Source organism: Macrobrachium rosenbergii, chromosome 37 (assembly GCF_040412425.1).
Source record: "Macrobrachium rosenbergii isolate ZJJX-2024 chromosome 37, ASM4041242v1, whole genome shotgun sequence".
In the NCBI taxonomy this organism is placed as follows: Eukaryota; Metazoa; Arthropoda; class Malacostraca; order Decapoda; family Palaemonidae; genus Macrobrachium; species Macrobrachium rosenbergii.
The window spans coordinates 36,176,715-36,201,536 of NC_089777.1; the positions used below are offsets into that span (position 1 = coordinate 36,176,715).

Genomic DNA, 24,822 nt, shown 5'->3' on the forward strand with positions numbered 1-24,822 from the left:
AACTTCGCACACATATTTCGGTATCCAACTTAAGCACTAGACACAAATTTTCATGAAATAATTGCATAAAATCAACTTAATAGATTAAGATATTCCTGTTTGTTTGTCGACATTACTCGTGGTCAGTGACAAATAATCCCAATGTGTAATAAACATAGTGCTCCACTTAGCAACCATCATGGTGTTGATGAAAAATAATTTTGCGACGCCATTGTCAGTCCCTGCAAATCAGTCAGTCAACACCAGAAGGAACCGTTACTTCAGAAAATAATTCCCTTGAGATAGGCTGCACAAAAACTCTCTCCGTGGGACCCTTCTCGAACATCACCGTTGAATGTCACGGCTTGTTGATGTGTGTACATCTTCAAAAACATCTTCGAAATGAAGGCAATACGTTGCAGTATTGCGCTAGGCATGACCCTAGTCTCAACCAGAATGCTTCGTCGTCTGTCGCATTGCACGACCCAAAATTCATTCGCGATCATTCGAGCTTAACGTTAATGAAATGGACATTGAAAGATGAACATCATCGTCCATCTACGTCGTGAAATCTTTACTTAGGCTCAGGTAAATCGGGTAGAGCTTGACCTGGCGTCGACTGGTGATACCTGGACCTGGCTGCGAAGTCTTCGTTCTCCTCGGTGAGTTGGTTGGCGGTGATTTCCACACCTGGGTGGAGAGGCGTGACGATCACCTGGTCGTATTCGGCGGGTCTTTGCCTGTATAAAGTGAGGCATATTTATAATATTTATTTTCCTACACAAGTAACGAAAATATTTGTGTCAACAATTATGTTATTGAAGACTATAAAGAACTGTCACATTCTTTGGAGATAAGGTTAAACTAAGACCCATTTTCCTGAGTGTAAATCTTGATATATTGTTAGAGTTGCACAGTAAATGCTTAATCTTTACTAGGACTACTACTGTCCGACAGTGAAGACAATTGTTCCACGTAAAGCTGAGGAGTCTTCAGTGTATTTAACAGCATATCAAGATATATATACACTAAGTAAAGCGGTTTTATATTATCCTCAATAATTTGGCTATCATTACCTATAAAATCAATGAATAAAAATACAGAGAAAAGCATCATCATGGCAGAGATTCTGTTAATAAGGAGAAAACGTATGTAAGATAAACATTACTCATAAGTATAAACACGTGCACGTGATACTCAGGAATCCGTTGCACTATCTTAGTACTGGAAAATACACAGCGCTTCCGCGCGTGCGCACATACATAACATACATGTATATCAGCTAACCTTATGAACTAGAGGACTTTCTTAATCTATTGTCTAAAAGATCATTATCATATCAGTAATTCACTTACCCTATACACGTAAGGAACCTGTTCTTGAGCCACCTGAGGAATACGAACTCCGTGGCGATGCCCGGAGATCCCCCGGGGGCGGCGCGCCCTATGTTCACGTACAGTAAGAGGAGGGTAGTCAAGGTGACGAGGCCGTAGGCCCAGTGGACGCAGATCATCATTGCTAATTTAACAGCCACCTGAAATAATAATAATAATAATAATAATAATAATAATAATAATAATAATAATAATAATAATAATAATAATGATGATGAAACTCTGTACTTCCATGACTGCTTTACTGTTTTAGTTAGATTGAGACGGAGAATCGAGCAAGTTCTCCAAAGTTCTCGTGTGTATATATATTTCTAATATATATTTACTTGTACACCACTGGATTTCTTCACCATTAATAATAATAATAATAATAATAATAATAATAATAATAATAATAATAATAATAATCATAATCATAATAGGTATATGGTTGAAAATTCCACAAATCTCTATACTGTAGGTTATGCATGCAGAAAGTCATAACAAGGGGTCCTGCACTTGTCTACAGTGTTTCTCCTATAAAATAAACCTGTAAAAAGGGCGAAAGACTATATTAAGTATTTTTGAATATGTATATATATATATATATATATATATATATATATATATATATATATATATATATATATATATATATATATATATATATATATATATATATATATATATATATATATATATATATATATATATATATATATATTATAATTCTGTTTTAGATATTTTAGTTAGAAACAAGTTTTGGTGTTTTTCTGTTATAAAAATGGAAATAGTTGAATTATCATCGTCAAAATAGGTAGCAATGACAGTCATGTTACTAATGGAAATTTTCTTAATTATCAGATTATAATTTATTTTTGTGTGCTTCAATGACTAATATTGAATAGCTTCCTTTTTAGGTTCTTCGCATGGAAACGGAGACCGAAAAAGTAAAGCAACGAGAGAGAGAGAGAGAGGGAGAATGAAATTCTCAACGATATATATATATATATATATATATATATATATATATATATATATATATATATATATATATATATATATATATATATATATATGTATATATAAAACAATATATATATAAAACAAAAATTATATATATATATATATATATATATATATATATATATATATATATATATATATATATATATATATATATATATATACTGTGTATTCTAAAAGATACAGAACTTTCTGGACGAATCCAGCGAGGGGAAAAAATGTGACTGTGGTGTTTTTGGCCGATTTGAGGTCAGATTATGAAGAAATTACATCATAAATTAAAAAAAAATTAGAATACATTTGACTGAACCTGAGCCAAATCCGATTCAAAATATAAATAAAAGACAAACGGTTAAGACGGATATTATTCATAACGTAAATAAAAGTATCTTGTAAAAAGTGACCAGTAGATTCTATGTTCGTATGCTTTTATGTGAACATTTGCATACCAAAAAGCTTGCGAATATATCGGAATTCAGATCTAAATAAATGCCTTTTCCGGCGAATGTGACTCAATTTGTTAATCAAAACGAGTTTCGGAATGAATCCGAATTAAAAATATATATGAAACTCGGAAGTTTTGAGACACATCAAACTCAAAGTATAAGTTAAATAGTTTGAGGCGAATTCTAATAAAAATCGAAATTAAAATCAGAAGTTTCAGGGCACGGCTAACGCAAAATTTAAGTGAAGATTATTTTAGGGGCGTATCCAAATTGAAATCGAAATAAAAACCAAAAGTTTCCGGGTAATCAAATTCGGAATGAAAATCTTCAGAAAAAAAAATCCGTTTTCGGATATATCTGACTCAAAGTATATATCAGATGAATTTCCACTGATTTCAAACAAAACTCAGAAGGCTTTGCACGAATCTGATTTTAGATTGTAATCACAGATTGATTTATAACTACTAAAATTGGCGTCACATTGCAATCGCAGAACGGAAGTGTGAACGAACAGCCACTTGACTGACCCCGAGGAGGGAGAGCCATCGGTTGCAGAGATAGGAGTACCAGTGGGTGGGTTTTCCGGTGATGTCAGTGGGTGCCAGAGACGGTCCTGGGAGGGCATCGGCTTTGGCAGCGCTTCCGATGCTGTCGTCCTCTGTTGCAAAAAAAAAAAAAAAAAAAAAAAGATATCAGTATTAAAGGACATGGCCTTGGCCCTTATCGTTAAAGAGAGCAAGATGGAGTTGATGGTTATAAAATCTATGATCGCATTAAGGAGAGTAAGATGGATTTTTTTTATATAATATAGTTTCTGTTATGAAGGAGAATTTAAGGAAATTGGTATCACAAATTATCCTTTATTATTAGGTAAAGTAAAAGGAATTTATTTCATGACTTATCTATTAGTAAGTAAAGTAAATTGAAATTGATATGATGACCTCTTTCTGTCCTTGGGAGGAATATGAAGAGTGAAATTAAAAGTATTCGCCATAATTAAAGAGAGAAAAAGGAAAATGATAGGGTGACACATATTCTATCTTCAAGCGAGAAAAAAAAAATAATGTTGAAGGTAATTGGTGTAGCGTTCAGTATTCGGTAATTGGGAAGGGAATACGTAGAATATTTAATTAGCATTTGCAGTTAGGGAACAGGAAAGGAGAATATTCCTGAAATAATTTACATAGGTGAAATGTAATATAAGTTTTGAAATGTAATTGTGATAATAATGACTTTGACCTGATTAACGGGTTCTTATGTAATTATAATGCACTTTTCACGATTTCTGTCCCGATTTATTTCATTTTGCAACCTAAACGATACAGTGGGGTCGTTGGCCCTCTCATAAAAAGGCGATAAGAATAAGAAATAAAAAAAAGTTATAAACAGCACACAATTATACATACACAAAACCAGTCAATAGTACAGCTATTTCATGGCTATTTCATGGCTGTGGTGTAGTATTGAGAAATTGAGCAACTAAGCAACGAGCGGTACTAGAATAACAGGAGAGCATTCATAGAGCGAATATCTCCTCCACCGCAAAATAAAAGTATATAAAAAAAAACCTTGATCCACAGCCATTTCTAGCCTCAAGTCAGTCTTGCCCGGTAGACATCCCATTCACGACATTTTTAATGTTTTTAAATATCTTCTAAACAGAGTCAAACAAACGCCGGATCGTACTTGACCTCGCTTCAAGTTCTCTGTCAGAAGTAAAATAGATATCGTACCCTTTGCCGAACGATCCGTGTCAGATTTCATACTGGAATGATCGTCCGGCGATGACACGAGGCTCGACGTTCCGGAACTAGCAGCAGTCTTCGGAAAAGAAAGAAAATAACATAAGAAATTTTAAGAGAGTGCAAAACAGTAATATAAGGATGACTACATGAAATATTAGATAGTAGGTGAAATATACGTATATGAACGTATTGCTTGATAAAGCTTGGTAAGGGAATGACATAGAAAAATGACCCTTGTCAACTTCACTGTACACAGCGTGCTGTGTAATTTTTAAGGGATATTTCCTTACATAACCCTTAGCGTAGCAGCACCTTCATCAGGAATATGACTGCGTGATGAAGTGATTAGTCTTTTATAAATCTAGTTTGCAGAGCGCTGAGACAAACAAACTGAAGACATGCATTACTAGGCCAGGCTAACTCAAGCGTTAGTTGCCAAGCCTGTCTCAAAGTGAACATGGAATCATTAAACTATGGTAAATAGTCATATACATATTCATAAGACGAAATACCCACCGTAATGACTTTCTTGTGCGTAACCCTTTCAGGAAATAGTTGGTCTAAATCCGTTGAACCTCCGACGCCACGAGAATCGAATGTAGGAGTTCCAAATGCCTGGCCTCTGTGTGTGGCCGGAAAAGAAGTAATTGCTTAAATCAATGTATGTTTATTCATTCGTCAATGGAGATTTGATACCGTAAAGAATCAGAGTCATTTTGTAATGGATTTAAGTAGTTTTATTATTATAATTTAAGTTTTGCATACGTCAAATCACGTCAAGTTGATTAAGTCCTAATAGCGTTGAAAGATTACAGTACTATTATTACTGATATTAATAAAAGTATACATATATATAGAACAACATTAATACCTCTTTTAACTTGCTGATCAAGCTACCTAAGAGTAGGATACCCTTACATAAAAAGAGGAAGCCACGAGATGAAAAATAAGAAGCAATGCTGAAAACAATTAAAGGTAAATCAACAAATACAAACCTATATGTTATGGAAAGAGTGAACAACAACAAAAAAACGATGTCAGCAAACAGATCGAGGTTACATTCCGTTAGTATTTCATTTATTTATCACTGGCTGGTCTTCAGAAGACAAGAGTAATAATAGAGAAAGCAACGTATTCGAAATTTTTCAAACGACGTTCGGACACTTACCTAAACCTGGCCTCGCGAGCCCGGTGCAAATCCGCCGTCATGGCCAGGGCGAAGTAGGCGTAATCGATCGCCGCGTAGGTGGCCAAGAACGGCATGGTCACGATGGGCGCCAGGGTGTTGATCCTCCCCACCAGGAGGAACACGATGTTTATCATCACCGTCACCACCAGGGCCACTATTGGCACTTTGTTTGGACCTTTCTGCCGGGTGAGAAATGGATGGGACACTTCGCAGCGAGAAAATATATTTGATGGAAGGATTTTTCCTTTCATTTATTTTCATATTTTTTCGGAGAAAGGAATGGATAGAACACTCCAACAGGGGATGATTAATAGACAACGTTTATGTATTTTTTTTTTTTTATTCTGGTGAATGTTAAATGAAAGTTCCTTCGGGGAGAGAAACGACTGAAATATTTTGTTTTGCGTTTTTATATTTCTGGAAGAAAAAATGTGAATTATAAGATCAAGTTTTCTTAACGCCTGCTGATGCAAAAAAAAAAATGTTATTGAGAAAAAATTAAGTATTTGTTGTATTTTATTTTTTCAATTCTTTACATTAAAACCATACAAAAATTGGTATACCCTAAAAAATTCAGGATAGAAATAAACAAAGAGCATTTTTTTCCTTGGTTGTCTTGCATGATTTATGGCAGGCTGCAATAGATTTGGTTTGGGCGCAGGGCCTTCGGGTGGGAGATCAAATTCCTATCTTTTTACTATGAATGGAGGGGTTTGCCGGGATTGCAGAGTATGGAATTTTTACCTACGGTTTATAATATACTGCTTACTGTATTACTCACTTTGGCAGTTAAGTTTTCTTGATGATAAAATATAAGTTTTGGTACACAACACAGTTTAGATATAAGGAGGTAGGTAACGGAAGCGATTAATGCCTCCCTCTTACGAAAGCCTAAGAAGAACGAGAAAAATTGTAAAAAAAAAAAAAAAAAAAAAAAGAATGGGACGACCTAAAAATAATCGAACCCGCCTTTTAGAATGTGGAAGACCATATGACAGTCAAAGAATATTTTGGTCTGAAATCCAAGGAGGCGCTGCTTTGTAAAGAATTTGAAGTTTAGTGCACCAAATTATAGACAATACTTAGATGCATCATAACATGTAAAAATTTATTGCTGTAAGGAAACAAGAAATTAAAAATTCAAAGTAAAGGGGGTGCGTTGTCTTGAAGGCTAAAGTCCTTCATGTGACTCCAATACAGTTACTCACGTATACATTATATTATATTATATTATATATATATATATATATATATATATATATATATATATATATATATATATATATATATATATATATATGTGTATATATATATATATGTGTGTGTGTATATCTATATATGTGTGTGTGCGTGTGTATGGTTTTATATAGACTTACCCCTTGTGCTAAAGGAGAGAGAAAAGGAATGACATTTTCAGCTGCTATAGACTGTAGAACTCTGGGCGTCCCGTAGAGAGACGCCAACGTCGACGACAGCGTCGATGTGTAGAGACCAGCCAGTAACAACACTCCTGAAAAAGACATGTGAAATTGAATGTTTATAAATCTCTATCTTTTTCAAAGATCATAAATACATTTTTAGATACTTTATAGATAGGACGGTTTCAAAAGGTGTTATTTTCCTTGTTCTTGTCAAATATATCATTTGGAAAAGAGATTGCTAGTCCCATGCCCTAATCCACACGGGTTGCAGCCCACAACAGCCGAGTTACTCCCATGTTCATAATTTACTGCGTTAGTCACCAAAGAAGCAATGATTTGAAGAAACGTGCCTAAAGCGTTCCCCTTGCTCGGGAGTCGAACTTAGACTCGCCCATTTATATATATATATATATATATATATATATATATATATATATATATATATATATATATATATATATATATATATATATATATATATATATATAATAGTCGACATAAAAGGGCTCATTCTTTCGACCTGCCTTTCTGCCTCAGTTTTTCCGACTGTGACTTATTTCGGTGTTAATTTTGTTGGTACAAAATAGCTCTTGGCGTTATTATGAAATTAGACATTTTCTGTTGGATATCAGCTATGGTTTCCATCATTTTTCATATGCTAAAAAATATTAATAGCAACAATGATTATGATAATCAGCCCATATATATATATATATATATATATATATATATATATATATATATATATATATATATATATACATATATATACAGTGTATATGTAGATATATATATATATATATATATATATATATATATATATATATATATTATATATGGGCTAATTATCATAATCATTGTTACTATTAATATTTTTTAGCATATGAAAAATAATGGAAACCATAGCTGATATCCAACAGAAAATGTCTAATTTCATAATACCGCCAAGAGGTGAGGCAGAAAGGCAGATCAAAAGAATGAGCCCTTTTATGTCGACTATTAGGTATATATATATATATATATATATATATATATATATATATATATATATATATATATATATATATATATATATATATATATATATATATATATATATATATATATATATATATATATATATATATATATATATATATATATATATACAAATTTCTTATCTAAGAAGGCGGAACGCAGACGGTTCTTTGTTGGTGGATCGTACGTGCGAATTAGTGAGTCGAGGTCTCAACCTTGTAGAGGGTGATTATTTGCCCGGCCTAATAGTCGACATAAAAGGGCTCATTCTTTCGACCTCCCCTTCTGCCTCGGTCTTTCCCACTCTTTGACTTATTTCGGTGTTAGTTTTTTCGGTACAAGAAAATTAGACATTTTCTGTTGGATATCAGCTATGGTTTCCATCATTTTTTATATGCCAAAAAATATTGATAGTAACAAAACTTAAGAAAATTAGCATGATAATGATGATCATAGTAATTTAAGAAACCGTGTTGGTAGTAGTGCAGAATCAGTTTTAATAATGAAAACAACGGCGATAAGCAACAGTAGTAGTAGTAGTAGTAGTAGAAGTAGTAGTAGTAGTAGTAGTAGTAGTAGTAGAAGTAGTAGTAGTAGTAGTACTGGTATTGATGAAATCTAGGACAAAAATGAGTATTACTACTTTACGGTGGGAGAAAAAGTTAAGCAGGCAAATGGAAAAGATAATAAAAAAAGTTTGAAAAATGCAGTAAGTGAAGAACTGATGAAAGTAAGAAAACCTCGAACTTACGGACACGCCTTTTAAGAAATGGAAATCACTTGTCGAAACGAATAAAATAAAATAACAGACAAAAACCACGGACAAGACAAACAACTAAAGCACAATACCTTGTGAAATTAAATCCTCCCCATCCCGCCCCACCATTCCACCCCCCCCAAAAAAAAATAAAAAATAAAATATCTAGATGTGATGCAATTCGGTCTCGACATCATAACGGATATCCGGTACATGCGATCTTTAAGCGGAGACATCAGTGACATGAAAAGACATCTGTTAGTGCCACTGACGCTGCTGTGAGACCCGACCGACCGTAACGCCGTTCTGTCTTGAGCCAAATCTCTCTCATTTTAGAAATTATTCTTTAACGGTCAGCATATTTTATTAATACAAACTGCCGACGCATCAATCATGACCATAGTTCATCTAACGGCGAACAGATTTGTGATATAGTTGTTATACAAGCAAGTGAACTCTGAAGTTGATAAAAAATATTTCCTGAGATAGAAAAAGCAGCTGATAGGACGCGACCGTACGCTGATGACTACTGACAGGTTTTCAAGGTAAATTACTGATGATATCAGTCCTTTGCTAGAGTTTGCATGAGGCTTCTCTTTTCATTTCTATTTGGAAAAGTGAAATTGCAGGTAATGAATTTGCATTTGAATGATGAAATTAGAGGTAATGAATTTGCATTTGAATGATGAAAGTTTATATATATATATATATATATATATATATATATATATATATATATATATATATATATATATATATATATGAAGCTATCCTTATTCAAATACAAATTCATTGCTTGCAATTTTACTAAGTCACTCATATACGGTATATATATATATATATATATATATATATATATATATATATATATATATATATATATATATATAGAGAGTGGCTCAGAAGAAAGTGAGTGGCGTCCAGAGGGTAGTGTATTCAAATTCTCAACAAGCCTCTAAAAGTGAAGTTATGAGGTCTGTACCCTTTAATTAATACAGCTGTGTCTGGTACCCATTTACAGTGGGGTTGGGAGGTGGTCGTATGGGCTAAAGATAGGACAAATATCATTACAAACGTTGAGTCCAGCGGTCTGTAACTGCAATATGGCTCTTTCATATATATATATATATATATATATATATATATATATATATATATATATATATATATATATATATATATATATATATAATGTGTGTGTGTTTTATGTGTTTGTGTGTGTGTGTATGAGTGTGAGTATAAATAATTTCCTACAAGTGCGTATGTATTAACATTCTTCGAAAATAAAAACGTTTTTGTTTCATCAGTTCTCTTCCACTTTAGCTCACAGACTCGGAGTAGACACTTGCTATTGTTCTAAGAGAAAGAAAAGTAAAACAAATAGCTCTTTTAAAAGTCTTTTCTCTGTCCAGTTTAACCAGAGTCCCTGATTAATCCAAACCTCATTCCAGACAAAAAAAAAAAAGAAAATAGCGGAGAAGAAAAAATCAAACGATAGGCCTAAATGAAAAGCCATTTTTATCAAGAAAATTAAGTCTTCTCTCATCCTTTTTCCAGGTCGTTGCTTCTCCTATGCCGTCTCCGTTCCTTTACCGGAAGAAATTCGTTTTGAAGTTTTTTTTTTATTGTATTTTTCCTCGTAAATAAATGACGTTTGGCAATTACAACTCTGGCTTTCATCGAACGCTTGGAAATTTAATTAAGGCTAATAGATTTGCTTTGAGAGAGAGAGAGACAGATGGAGGGGGAGGGAGGGAGGGAGGATTGGAGGAGTCTCGGATAAAGCAGTCAGCTCTTACTCATTTTTTTTTCCCGGAATATATATTTTTATGTGCAAGTTATTCAGCAGCAAATATTTTCAGATTTAACGACAGATTGCTTTGTAAGCTGTATTTCATTACATACAAAACTTTTACGTCATTTCCAACAACAACAATAATGATATAGGCAGGGATAATATGTTAATATATATATATATATATATATATATATATATATATATATATATATATATATATATATATATATATATATATAAAGAGAGAGAGAGAGAGAGAGAGAGAGAGAGAGAGAGAGAGAGAGAGAGAGAGAGAGAGAGAGAGTACAGTCTGCATGTATATATTTACTAGCATGTACAGATAAGCGTGGACGTTTGCGTATGTACACGTACAGTACATCAGTGATGAACCTTTTTCCATCCATCGATGAAAAGTCCTTGTCCCAGTGGACTACTTTCAGAGGTAGGGGTCGGGGGACCGACGAGATAAAGTCGTTTCCTGCTTTCTTTTTTATTTCGTTGCATTTTTTCCTTCCTCTCATCCTCGCCTCTTTCTTTTTGCGCCGCATTTTTCACGGGATTTTCCATCTTTACTGACAAAAACAGATCTAAAAATAAAAGTTACACTGCTACGGGCTTTGCAGGAAAGCATGCGAGAGTTATGGCTTCACACAAGGTCATTCCAATCTTTTAGATTGACAAGGCGCAATCTCTCGGTTCCATTAGTTTATTTTTCATTTATGGACTTTATTTTATTTCTCTCTTGTGTGTTCTCCTTAGGGGATAACCACCTACAGTAAGTCTTACAGAGCAGACTGTAGGCACCTCTAAAAGATTTTTAATGCAGTCACTTCTTTTGCAGCTGTAGATTTATATGTTTTTTTTTCATGTACTCCCTTTTTTCTCTCTCACCTACAGTAGCTGTCCACCTTCTTTAACACTACCGTTCCCACTATCACCATTTAGAAACGATATCTGAAGGCTAGTCCTTAAGTCTTGTAGGACGCAGTGGTCTCGGTAAATTAATTAAACTTACTTGTAGTTCCTGAAATATTAAAAGCGTGATCATCACAACTACTCGAAGGCCTTACCGATGGCTGACACCTTCTCCGTGATCATGTAGTCGGACAAAAGCACGTGACGCTCGACCGTAGCTCCCAGGATGATGATGAAGACCAGATAAAGGACGGTGCTGAAAAATGACAGAAAAGGGATGTAACAATAATGATGATAATGGTAATAATACTTTCAGAAATTAAATGTGCCTCTGCGTATAATTGTATGCACACGTAATGTATGCAACATTATGCATGCTTGGGAAAAGAATTTAAAATATAATTCGGATAAGAACGCGTAATTTTTCGAATCTGTTTTTGAACTGTATGCTTTCATAAACACATCATATATATAGATAGATAGATATATTGCAATGAACGTAATACTGAGCTAAAATACATATAGAATTATGAGCACGAAATAGTGACTGTCAGCATAGAAATAAAATCTTAAATCCCTCAGCCGTCAGCTGGCAAAAGAGACAGTGTGCTGAGACTCCTCTTCTTCGTCGGTAAATATTCTCCGCATGAAAGCGACCTGGCGTCATGTGAATGGCCTTGTAATTTTTTCTTGCTAACACACAGCCAAACTTGAACGCTTTTATTTTCCCGAAAGAAAATGTCTTCTTTTCGCACTGTTGTTTTTTCACGGTGGTTAAAGAGCGTTCCTCTTTACTTTTAACTATTGAACATCTGTAACACGACTGTGGTATAAGGTTACAAACGTAGTTCCTCTGTTTGAGTATCTGTTGCGTAATTTTGAGGAAAAGCAGACACAGTTTTATTCGATTTTGTGTTCTTTTGACAGAAGCACACGCGTTTACTGATGGTGTATTACAAAGTGGTTAATAACTTAATTATGAACGAAAAATCCTTTATTACAAGGTGGTTAATAACTAAAATATGAACGAAAAATTCTTTATTTTATGGTGGTTAATAATTTAAATATGACCGAAAAATCATTTATTACAAGGTGGTTAGTAACTTAAATATGAAGGAAAAATCCTTTTTTACAGAAGGTGGTTAATAACTTTATGATGAACGAAAAATCCTTATGACCGCTGACTATGTTTGTTAAATATTATATTGCAAAACTATGATATTGATATTTTGATTATCAGTATACATTCTTCTCATGGCACATGCAGTTTTTGTGTTTTCTTTTTTCCTTTCTTGATTTCTTACTACATCTAACTTGGTTTATCCCTCTTTATTGATGAGCTATATAAGAGGGTTGCAAGTACACAATTTAATAATCGATGTCCCTAAGTATATAATCTGCCATATTCAGTAGGCGTGGCCCAAGCGGTGTGGCCTGTGCATTAGTTTAACGCAAAAATACTATTCCAGTAATCCTCACATTTGTAGCAGAACATTAAGAGAGAAATAAAAGCCAATAATTCTATGAAAACTCCATTTTCTGTAGACGGAAAGACCATTATATCTGAGTTGTTAGCCTGGACGTCTTTTAATATTTAATGAACCGTGTGAGAAGTGGACGGAACATAATTTAATATTCCGCGATGTTAATTGTTTTAATTAGTGTACTCAAAGGAAATGTTTGTTTATGATTTTTTTGACATTAACTACAGTAATGCGCATTAATGGATAAATTGACAGTGAATTTATGAAAATTATCTAAATCGACAGAATTATCAGTAGAGCTATCAAAACTAATTTGCCGACGTTGACAGTACATTTACTAATCAGTAGAGTTGCATTATTGAAATGTTAGTTGAGTTTTAAATTAATTGGTCATGAAATAAATAATTAATTTTTTTAACTTTCACCTCTAAGTGCAAAAGAGTTGTTCAATGAAAATTACTTTTCTTGGCTTAAAAACGATGCTAATCCAGTCAGTAGTTTATTTATTAATTTATTCATTATTATTATTTTATTTTATTTTATTTTGGGGGGACATTCGCTTTTTCTCTATTAGTCCCCTTTAATCGCTTGCTGAAGTTTGGGTAGGAAGATAATGGCATTTTACTGCGTTCTTTATGAAAATATGCGCAATCATAGTAGCATTGATAATAATAATATTAAAGTATTTAACTTTCATAAAAATATTCGGTATGATTTATATTTTTCCGACTGGTTTTGTATTTTTGATCATCGTTTTGAGCGTAACCGAACTTGACTTAACTAAAGATGCGGAAATAATCTAATGAATGATTCCAGTTCCTTGTTAGTAGCTGAAAGGAAAGACACTGTCCGGTTGATGTTACCTATAATGGAATTATACATGGTGGGACATTATGAATACATAACATGTGCGGGAATATTATTGATTATTTAATATAAGGATGACAAAAAAATCAGATACTTAACCTTAAGGTTAACTTATATATTTATCACATAATGTAATTTATACTTTTAACCAATAGAACACCCTCTCACCTCTTCTTCCAGTACTAATAGGACCTCTTGATCGATGTTGACAATATTATTTTACCATTATCCAGAATTATAGCACTTTTGACACTTCACATTTCAAGTGAGATAAATTGAGCGTGCATGATTTTGCAAGCAAAGTAAATCATGAAATACGTTGCTTGTTCATAGTAGACGTTTCGTGGCAAAGATTTGAAGGGAAAGGAAGAGCACACACAGCTTGACAGAAGGTCAACAAAAATACTCCCCAGAGAGACACTATATATGCTGTTGCTGTTGTCATCACTCTAACAATTTGCATATGATTAAACCTGTTTAAAAATGCAAGCTAGCGGAGTTCTCTCACTCTTTCTCTCGTAAACTTTGAAAGTAAGGAGTCGCAGTAAGAAAATTATCTACTAAACCTTTTAACATCCTTTTTTACCTGAACGACCATTCTCGGCCATTATTGGTTCGAAGAAATATTAGTCTCTGATGTAGAGCACTGCATCCATAGAAACTTTCCATGCAAACCAGGTTGACATAAAACCCAGCCATATGGTCACAAAAGACTATATAAGCCTCTGTAATAGTGACGATTTTTCCAGATAATGTACTGAATAGCGCTGACTTAGTATTTCTATTTCTCGTCAGTATTACAAGATATCAGAAAACCTTAAATTACGTGATTTACTCTCTAAAAGTCACGTTAAATAACTTTTAATTGTGTATGTTAATGAAGTAAAAATATCGATATATCTTAAAAATATTAGATAAGTTTTAGTTGTATGTTGTAAGGAAGTAAAAATGTGAATATATTTTGTTATGGCTCCACAATTCGTAATACCAAGTAACTACAATTATCTTCCTTCATTTTCCATGCTATAATGCTAAAGACTTTAAATAAACTGATTGTCAGTTGCAACCACGTATAAAAATATATTATAATAACCCTCCAAAACATATCGAAAACCTCCCTTTCCAAACGAGAATCCTTTCGCCTTACCTCAGTCCAAGGGCGGAGATCGTTCCGACGGGGATGTCCCTGGCGGGATTACGCAAGTCTCCGCTCATGTTTATGCCGGCCATGATTCCCGTCACGGTGGGGAAGAAGACCCCGAGGACCGTGAACCAAGTGGTTCCCGAAGTGTACCCGGGAGACGTGTTATTCTTCCAGGTCTCGGCGGACCACCCGGTGACGCCGGTATCTGCCAAGAAATCATTATTATTATTATTATTATTATTATTATTATTATTATTATTATTATTATTATTACATTTTACCCATAATTATTATTATTATTATTATTATTATTATTATTAATTATTATTATTCTCCCCATCAATTATTATTATTATTATTATTATTATTATTATTATTATTATTATTATTATTATTATTATTATTATTATTATTATTATTATTCGCCCAAGAGGTTCTCGAGCCTCTGTTGGACTTGTTGTCACTCACATCAGACCTCTAAATTAGAGTGAAGTAGCATCAGGCTAGCAACCTCATCCCAAAAAACTAGTTCAGAGAAGGCAGTTAACAATTCATTGAGCTACTTTCTTCTTAAGAATATTGTGTATATGTATATATATATATATATATATATATATATATATATATATATATATATATATATATATATATATATATATATGTGTGTGTGTGTGTGTGTAAAAATATATAAAATATGTATTTATATATATACATACATATACATATATATATGTAAAGGCCCTTTCTGAGCCTATACTTGATTTAAGTCTCTGTTTTATGAACAGAGGTTTGATCTCGCTTATCCCGAGACATTATGTGTAACGTGAGCCGATATCATAAGTTTTATCTTTCCCTAACTAAAATCTAAGGACTACTGGAATGAGATACTAAGTACAAAACTAAAACCCTTTATTGACAAAAATCAACGAAAAATAACTTCTTAAAAATTACGAAGAATGAAATCCAATGTTTTCATAACTATGAGAAAATCTTCTAAGGAAATAAGGTTCCAAAATCATAAACCCCAATTACAGAAAATAACTCATCTGTCAAAAACATGAACAGGTCAATCAATAAAAAAACAGGTCATCTCAAATGTCATACCACTCTCATCCTTGTAGTAGGAGAGAGGAAAAAGGAATAGGAATGGAGTGGAACAGAAATACCTGTGAAAGAAGAAACGTCACATTAAAATCATAAAATGTAAAAAATTGCAGAAATACATCTTCCACTGTCACAGGAGATACCGTGTGTTCACAGTTCTGAAAAACAAAGTCTAAAACGTATATGAATTCTTACTCACTCCACAAGTCCTCTGGGACAGTCTCCATGTGAAAATCACACATCTTCAGACACACATGAATCGGATCTCACAAGTCCAGTTCGAACAAGGGTTCCTCCCATTATATTCATTATGTAACGCACGAACGAACGTACTTTTGTATGACATCATTCGAGGTCAAAGATCGTCAAGACACGCCTCTGTATTTCAAGGCGTCACTATCGACATGCATCCTTCAAAACCGGATTTTGTAACTGGTTCAGCTTCTAGAACGTTCTTTGCTGAAAACGCATTTTCCAGCCCGTGTCTTGTCACCAAGGTGGTTTCTTCGACCCTTGTGGTATGCGAATTGCTTCAGCAGTTTCCTATCTGCTGCGTGTAGTGAAAATGGACCCTGCGAATAGCTGACCCAACTTTTCAAAGGTCACCTTCGCGAGCCTTTACATATATAAAATACATATATACATTAGCATACATACATGCATAAATTTCTATATACTGTACATACACATACCAAATACCAAACAAGTGCTTTAACTCGTTTAGAATTTTGAAATTCATACAGTATATTCTAAATCAAAATTACCTGCGACCTAAAAAAAAAAACTATAGAGATTCGCTTTTTTTTTTTACACTATGAACCCGAACAGAAAAAGTTCCTCCCAAAGAATATAATCCTACTGACAGTGTGCCATGCAGTTTCAGTAGAAATTTTAAGAAACATTCAATTGAATCAGGTCAGTTCTTTTCCTTTCATTTTTATTCTTGGCGTTGAAGGTGAACTGCGCAACGTAACATCTGGTTAATATTTCTGTAGGACGCTGCATCCTTCTTTTCTTATTGATACACCCACACTCTGCATACATGGTTGTAAATATAACTCTCTCTCTCTCTCTCTCTCTCTCTCTCTCTCTCTCTCTCTCTCTCTCTCTCTCTCTCTCTCTCTGCACACACACACACACACACACACACACACACACACACACATATATATATATATATATATATATATATATATATATATATATATAATCTATATATGTATATATATATATATATATATATATCTGCATATATATATATGTGTGTGTTGTATATAAATACCGCTTCAATAATATGTAGGACTGATCTGCAACCCTTCCCAAACCGGGATTCGAACCCACGGCTTTTAGGGTTGGTACCCTTTGCGCGCAGGCTTTTCCTAAGCTGTAATGAATTCAGGACTAATAAGTATTCCTGACTTAATAAAATTTATAAAATTTCATGTGCATTATGCTTGTGAAAGTATCACACACTTACATAGTCATGCGTTACCACTTTGCTAATGAGTTGAGAGCAAAATAAGAATGCGAAATGCATATGGTTGACAGGGTCTCAATGAATTGTATCTCTTGATGGCTCTGTGGATCAAGGCAATTAAAGACTGAGTGCCAATTCTAAAGAGACTTGGTTCGAATCTCCTCCAGGGTCAGTTTATTTATACTGTACAATTTCCATTTAAAGCAAATTATTCCAGAGAAACAGTTAATTTGCAAATATATGCTGTTATTGGATTAATATTTGATTTATTAATTTTCTCTGTATTAGAAATGTGAAATGTCTTTGACGATGCTGAATGTCATGTGCATTTTCTTCGAGGAATCGTGTAATCAATATAATATAATATAATATGTATGTATATATATATATATATATATATATATATATATATATATATATATATACATATATATATATATATATATATATATATATATTATGAAATTGTGTATATATATTTATATATATATATATATGTATATTTATATATATATGTATACATATATATATACAGTATATATAAATATGCATATGTATGTGTATATGTGTATGTGTGTGTGGTGTCTGCAAGCGCAAATGCATTATTTTTCATGTGAGTGTATGTGCAGTAACTACTTTTTGTATTTTTAAACACTCATCATCAGGAGCAAAAAGTTTTTACTGGAGAAGAAAAATGTTCTGTATGTGCGCTTTACGGAATATCCCTCATTTGCATGAGAATTAGACTTTTTTTGGTTACAGTGGGCGCGTGTGATTGTTTACTGAGTGTTTGCACGGATATCTTCAATATCCTCAATAACAGGAAAATATATGTATTTTCTAGTTCAATTTTCTCCTAGTCTTCTTTTTTTTATTTTGTAAATTATGTTATGAGATCAATATATTTTACTTATTGATATCATGTCTCAATATTTCACTCCGTAGCTAGGGGAGGGTAGTGCCGTCAATGCATTTCATGCGGTGCACTGTAGGCATTACTTAAGGTTCTTTGCAGCGTCCCTTTGGCCCCCGTAGCTACAACCCCTTTCATTCCTTTTGCTGTACCTCCGTTCATATTCCCTTTATTCCATCTTACTTTCCACCCTTTCCTAATAATTGATTCATGGTGCAACTGCGTGGTTTTCCTCCTGATGCACCTTTCAAACTTTATTGACAATTTCCCTTTCAGCGCTGAATGACCTCGTAGGTTCCAGCGCTTGTCTCTTGGCCTAAATTCTATATGCTATCTTTTGTTCTGACTATTTTTTGATGTACCCTATGCTTTAGCGCTAATTACCCTTGCGAGCTCTTTGCGACGCCGAGTATTGCTCTCTATTTATCACTTCATATTTAATTTTTTATGGCTCACGTCAAATACACCTTTCATTCACTCTTATTCGGCTACCCTCTTATATTCCTCGCTTTGCAATTATATTTTTATTTCCTTTTTTCACTACAGTTATACTATTTTTCGTCACCTCAGCTACTTCTTTCCGTTAAATGAGCAACACTATTTTTCTAACCACGTTAGCAAACCTTTTTTTTCTAGTTTTATTTCGTTTTTTTTACGATCGTCTCACTATTGTTTCTGTTGCTTAGGTACAGTTATTATCGTGACGGCGACCACTCTGTTTTTTTTTTTTTTATCACGTCACCTACAATTTATCTCGTCATGTCAAATACACTTTTTTTTATCACGTTGCTTACAATTATTTTCTTGACGTCAATTACACTATTTTTCTTATCATGTCACCCCCATTTTATTTCGTCAAATCAATTACAGTACATTTTTTTTCCATAAAGTCAGATATATTTTTATGATGCATCATTTTCTATCCTTTTGACAGATGATGGCCATAACGCAACTGTTTTCAAATCTGGTGGAGCCCAAGAGCCCCACTTCCCCAGCTCAGCTGTCCCCAAATTCCCCCAACTGTTCTCCATCCATTGGAAGGAGGTTCCCAAGTGCCATCTTCGCTCCCCAGGCACCGAAGGTGGTATTCGAGTTCGCCACGCCAGAGGAGACGCTTGGGAGGGTCGTCGTCAAGGTTGGAGTCGTACCATCTTCGTTTTTAGTTTTGTTTAGTGTTAATTTCTAGTATTCCAAGTCCAGTCCAGTGCAAAGCGTAACGTGAATGTATTTTTGTAAGTTGAGAATAAGTTTTCTCTCTCTCTCTCTCTCTCTCTCTCTCTCTCTCTCTCTCTCTCTCTCTCTCTCTATATATCTCTATATATATATATATATATATATATATATATATATATATATATATATATATATAACCTGGCATATATATATAAAACTGAATGACAACTGATAATCTATATATACTAGGTCTCTCAACCTGGCACTCTCTCTGGGAAAACTGAATGACAACTGTCTCCTTCACACCCCCATTTTTGACATTATATTTTTCACACTTCTCATCCCCACTTCCTATAGGGGCTGAAATAGAACTTAAAGGGCATCGGCATTGTCACCATTCATCTCAGTGACCCGGAAAACTATGGATTAAACACTAATATCTGTCGTTTTCGGTTATTTTTACATGTCACCCCCTTTCCACCCCACACCCTTCAGTGCCAGTGATGTCTTACCCCCACAGTATTCTTTCTCAGATTGTAAGTCATATGTACGATTATACCGAAATAAGGCATGATAAACCTGTAGAGTTTATTTAGTTACTAAGTGTATGGGCAGAACCAACCCTGTTTCAGGGAAGCCCTTCCCACTCCAACACCTTTGGTGCCCTTTGGAGCTAGTGATGTCTTATCCACACAGTATTCTTTTCGAGATAGCAAGTCATATGTATACCAAGTTTGGTTGAAATTGCTCGGTGTGTTCCAGGGTTATGTTGGAACACACACACACATACATACTGTACATCCATTTCTATATATACATATATATATATATACATATATATATATATATATATATATATATATATATATATATATATATATATATGTATATATAATCGCCTTATCACGAAGGACTGATACATAGTGGTAGAAATCACATGTATATATCAGTCCTTCGTCAGTAACTTAGAAATGAAGTCGAAACTGGTCAGAACCTACACCTAGTCTCTCATTTGTTTACCCGTGGTAATATGATGTGTGTGTGTGTATATATATATATATATATATATATATATATATATATATATATATATATATATATATATATATATATATATATATATATTAGCTGACCAACCCGGCACTGCCGGAAGAACTTTGAAGAACTCAGCAAAATTTTCCTGCATCCCCTTTGAATTGTTTTTTGTTGTAAAAGAACTTTGAAAAGAACTCAGAAAAATTTTCCTGCATCCCTTTGAATTGTTTTGCTTTGGGTTGTAAAGTATGTGTACTATAATTGAAAATGCTTTTCTTTCCATTGATTAATAATTCTGTCTTGAATTCATTACTTTAAATAAACATCCAGTCTATACACTTGTATACATATATCCTGGCACTTATCTGATTAAAATGGTAAAAGAGAGAGAGAGAGAGACAGAGAGAAAATTATTGACTTGCAGTGGCAAACATTCTCGTTCACAGCTTTTTTCTAGTATGACTTGTGTTTGGCGCCCCATTCAATCCCAAATTCCAGGGAATTTATAAATGAAAAAGAGAGAGAGAGAGAGATTGCAAGCATGAATTTCCTTTTACTTGTTATAGTTAAAAACCTCATAGATAAATTCCACTCCAGATTGTTTGAGTGATGCCTGATTAAAATGGTAAAAGAGAGAGAGAGAGAGAGAGAAAATGAGAAACATTCTCAGTTTTTTTCTAGTAGAGAGAACGTTTAATAGGGAATTTAGGTAATGAATTTACTTGGTGAAATCCAGATTGTTTGGTGATGCCTCGAGAGAGAGAGAGAAAGAGACGTTTAATAGAGGTAATATGGTGAAATTGGCGTGCATGGTGGTGGTATTGCTTAACTACACGATAATTAATTTTAGACCTGGTGGTGGTATTGCCTAACTGCACGACATTTAATTTTAGACCTCATTTAAATAGAACATAAGGAATATGTCACCGTATCGTCACGAAGCAGTCGCTATAGCGAATTCCGAAGGTAAAAATGAAAAAGAAACGACCGAATTAATGAGGAAATTCTCATTTGAACGAATAAATGAAAAAGGAAATATCGTACATGTTGACGCTGGTCTTATCCAGCAGCTACTTAAGATATAGTGTCCGTTGGCTATATGAATATTAAATTATTATCACAATTGTAATTTTAGACACTGTAAAAAGGGCTGCAACTGTTTCGGTTTCCTGTACATGTCAACGACCGTTTTTCAGTTTCCGTTGACGTTTCTGAGGGAAAGTGTAGGGCGAAGTCTGAATGGTGTAATATAGAAATTGTTGATAATGGTGATTTTTTAGTGGATTAAGTACTTAGATATGATGATGGTAATACCTCAAGGTACTTAGGAATTTGTATTTAATTGGCCAGGTATAATTAAGATAGGTTTGGCTTAAGATGAACACTGAAAAAATCGTATTTTTGGTAAGTTTTTTTAATTAGGGGGTAGTTTTTTCACAGAAACCATTTAGTTTGCTAATACGCATATGTGGATGGTGATGGATTTGTTTCGTCTCATCGACGAATTATTTCTTGATCTCCAAAGTTGTGCCCATAACTACGAAATTTTTTTTTTTTTTGTGGATTAAGTAGTTAGATATGATGATGGTAATACCACAGGGTACTTAAGAATTTGTATTTTATTGCCAAGGTATGGTTAAGTTACGTTTCGCTTAAAATGAACACCGAAAAAACATGGTAATTTTGTCGCGAGTAATTTTTTAATAAGGGGGTATGTCTATCACAGAAGCATTTGGTCTTACTTTTTTCCGTGACGAGGATTGTAAACCACATTTAAACCTATATAAGGTTTCATTGTTGACTTTATAGAGGTAATAAACAATTATTATGTTAATAATTCTCGTAAATTATGATCAAATTTCACGTACATTCTGGCCAAAATTGATGTCATGGGGGATTTGGATTTTATTGCAGCCCCGGGAAAAAAAAGGTGAAGTGTCAGGTGAAAATGAGAAAAAATCCAGAAAACTGAAGGAAAAGGTGACGTAAAAACGAAAAGTTCATTTGTTTTGTTTGTTTGTATGTCTGTCATGGGGTAGGGATTTGATTTTGATTCCACAATAAGCTGTAGGTCACGTTGCTAAGTAACCAGTTGGTTCTTAGCCACGTTAAATAAGTCTAATCCTTTGGGCCAGCCCTAGGAGAGCTGTTAATCAGCTCAGTGGTCTGGTAAAACTAAGGTATACTTAACTTATTTTTGAGTTATAAACCTTTCTGGGGTAACGTCACATACAGGCCGTGTGCAAAATTTGTCTGGGTCTGTGAAGCAGTTCGGATTTCTATAGTGGACAAACAAATTTACAAACATTCACTTATATATATATATATATATATATATATATATATATATATATATATATATATATATATATATATATATATATATATATATATATATATATATATATATATATATATATATATATATATATATATACACATGCATACATATATACTGTACATATATATGTGTAAAACCGAGAGCGTAACAGAAGCTATTGAGACTATATCAATATGAATCACTATTATTATTCTTGGTGTTACTGACGGTATTATTCAGACACAAAGACCTTCTTTGATCAAGCCACAGCCGCGATATCTTGCCTTGGCACAGAAATCTTCAGAAATTTATATATCCTTTAAAGCGATATTTTCCGTATTTTCTCATTAGCGATTTATCGTAACCTGAATGAAAAACATTCATGGATATATTTTTACAATTTTTGTTTTTTTTTTGGGGGCCCGTGGTTTTGGTTTTGTTGCCAACTAATTAAGTGAAAGAATATTTTGTTAACGTAATTTCTTTTAAGCGATTGCACGCAACCCAGGTGGAAAACATTTATTGTTATTGTTAATGATGGTTTTACAGTATTTTGTTTGTTATCATTTATTTTATTATTGCTGCTGCTGCGGTTGACCTTGAACTTTGTAAAAGCATATTCCCTTAACAATAACTGTTTTTTAGCGCGATCTGTAATACAAGAGAAGCCTGTTTTCATTAACACGTTATAATTTACTCGTATTTGAGATCTGTCTAAGTAAAACACATTGCGTATCCATATAATTATTTTATTGTGAGTAACAATGACAGCTTCCAGGCAACTGACTCCACGTGTAGAGTTGACGTCGTCCAGCCCGGAGTTGCCTCGCTCACCACTGGTTCCTATATAGCATTCTAAGAGCCAAGATATTCTATATCGACCATCTCTTATACTACCGTTATTTTGACAGTATGAGTACGCTAAAGTCTTAACAACTCACCGATACCCAAATTATCTCTCACCTTCAGCGCCCCCCCCCAAACCCCAACCCACCACCCTCTAAAAAAGATTCATTTATTCATCCTCGTAACAGGACGAAACATTTTGAAATTCCCAGCAATAGAGCGACCGTTGAAAAATGAATAAATGATTGCTACCTGTTTTTTTTTTTAATCAAAATTCAATGCGCAGTTCCGACAGTCTGGTGTTTTCAACTATTCTGTTTTTCTGTTTTTTTTATCTTTACTATTTTTCTTCTTGTCCTCGCTACGGTTTTTTTATGTATTGGAAAAAATGTTGCATTTTGTTGTCGTGTTTCTGTTATTTCTGTTTATTTTTTTAATCGCTTTGTATTTGTTAATAATACTGTGTTTTCTTTCTCCGATGAAGTTATTTTCTTATTCTCGGTTGTAATCAAATCATTTTTTTTTTATGCTTCACTACTAACTGTTTATCCCCCCTCCATCTATTCACTCTTTTCTCCATGTCTCTTATGTAATTTAAAAGATTATGCTATTTTTCTTTGATAAAAAAATTAAATTAGGGAAGAATATTATTTAAACTGTCATAGATGTAAATTTGTTAGTAATTGTATTTATGGCGCTTTACAATACAGAAGACGCCTGCCTGCATTAACACGTGAAATTGTAATCGTGTATAACCACATCTAATGTTCTATGTATAAAAGCAATGATATAT

At 33.5% G+C, this 24,822-nt stretch overlaps 2 protein-coding genes across 4 annotated transcripts in view; one reads left to right on the forward strand and one right to left on the reverse strand.

The window, feature by feature from the left end:
• The window catches only part of LOC136825491 (peptidyl-prolyl cis-trans isomerase 1-like), a 383,360-nt gene that overhangs the window by 342,676 nt on the left and 15,862 nt on the right, over nucleotides 1–24,822 (forward strand). For 2 of the 3 annotated variants that reach the window (XM_067082039.1, XM_067082040.1), the window contains exons 1-2: nucleotides 9,211–9,498; nucleotides 19,590–19,790. In XM_067082039.1, coding sequence (XP_066938140.1) covers nucleotides 19,590–19,790 — 201 coding nt within the window. In that variant the 5' untranslated portion in view covers nucleotides 9,211–9,498. Of the gene's footprint in view, nucleotides 1–9,210; nucleotides 9,499–19,589; nucleotides 19,791–24,822 lie in introns of those variants that run through there. The other variant, XM_067082038.1, reaches the window with a different exon arrangement.
• LOC136825488 (solute carrier family 12 member 8) overlaps nucleotides 425–24,822 on the reverse strand; it is a 96,208-nt gene continuing 71,810 nt past the window's right edge. Inside the window, exons 5-13 of the mRNA XM_067082032.1 lie at nucleotides 15,165–15,366; nucleotides 11,822–11,922; nucleotides 7,135–7,268; nucleotides 5,738–5,937; nucleotides 5,086–5,191; nucleotides 4,558–4,645; nucleotides 3,352–3,482; nucleotides 1,335–1,513; nucleotides 425–719 (exon numbers count right to left, since the gene is read on the reverse strand). Of these exons, the coding sequence (XP_066938133.1) occupies nucleotides 554–719; nucleotides 1,335–1,513; nucleotides 3,352–3,482; nucleotides 4,558–4,645; nucleotides 5,086–5,191; nucleotides 5,738–5,937; nucleotides 7,135–7,268; nucleotides 11,822–11,922; nucleotides 15,165–15,366 (1,307 nt within the window). The 3' untranslated portion in view covers nucleotides 425–553. The remainder of the gene's footprint in view (nucleotides 720–1,334; nucleotides 1,514–3,351; nucleotides 3,483–4,557; nucleotides 4,646–5,085; nucleotides 5,192–5,737; nucleotides 5,938–7,134; nucleotides 7,269–11,821; nucleotides 11,923–15,164; nucleotides 15,367–24,822) is intronic.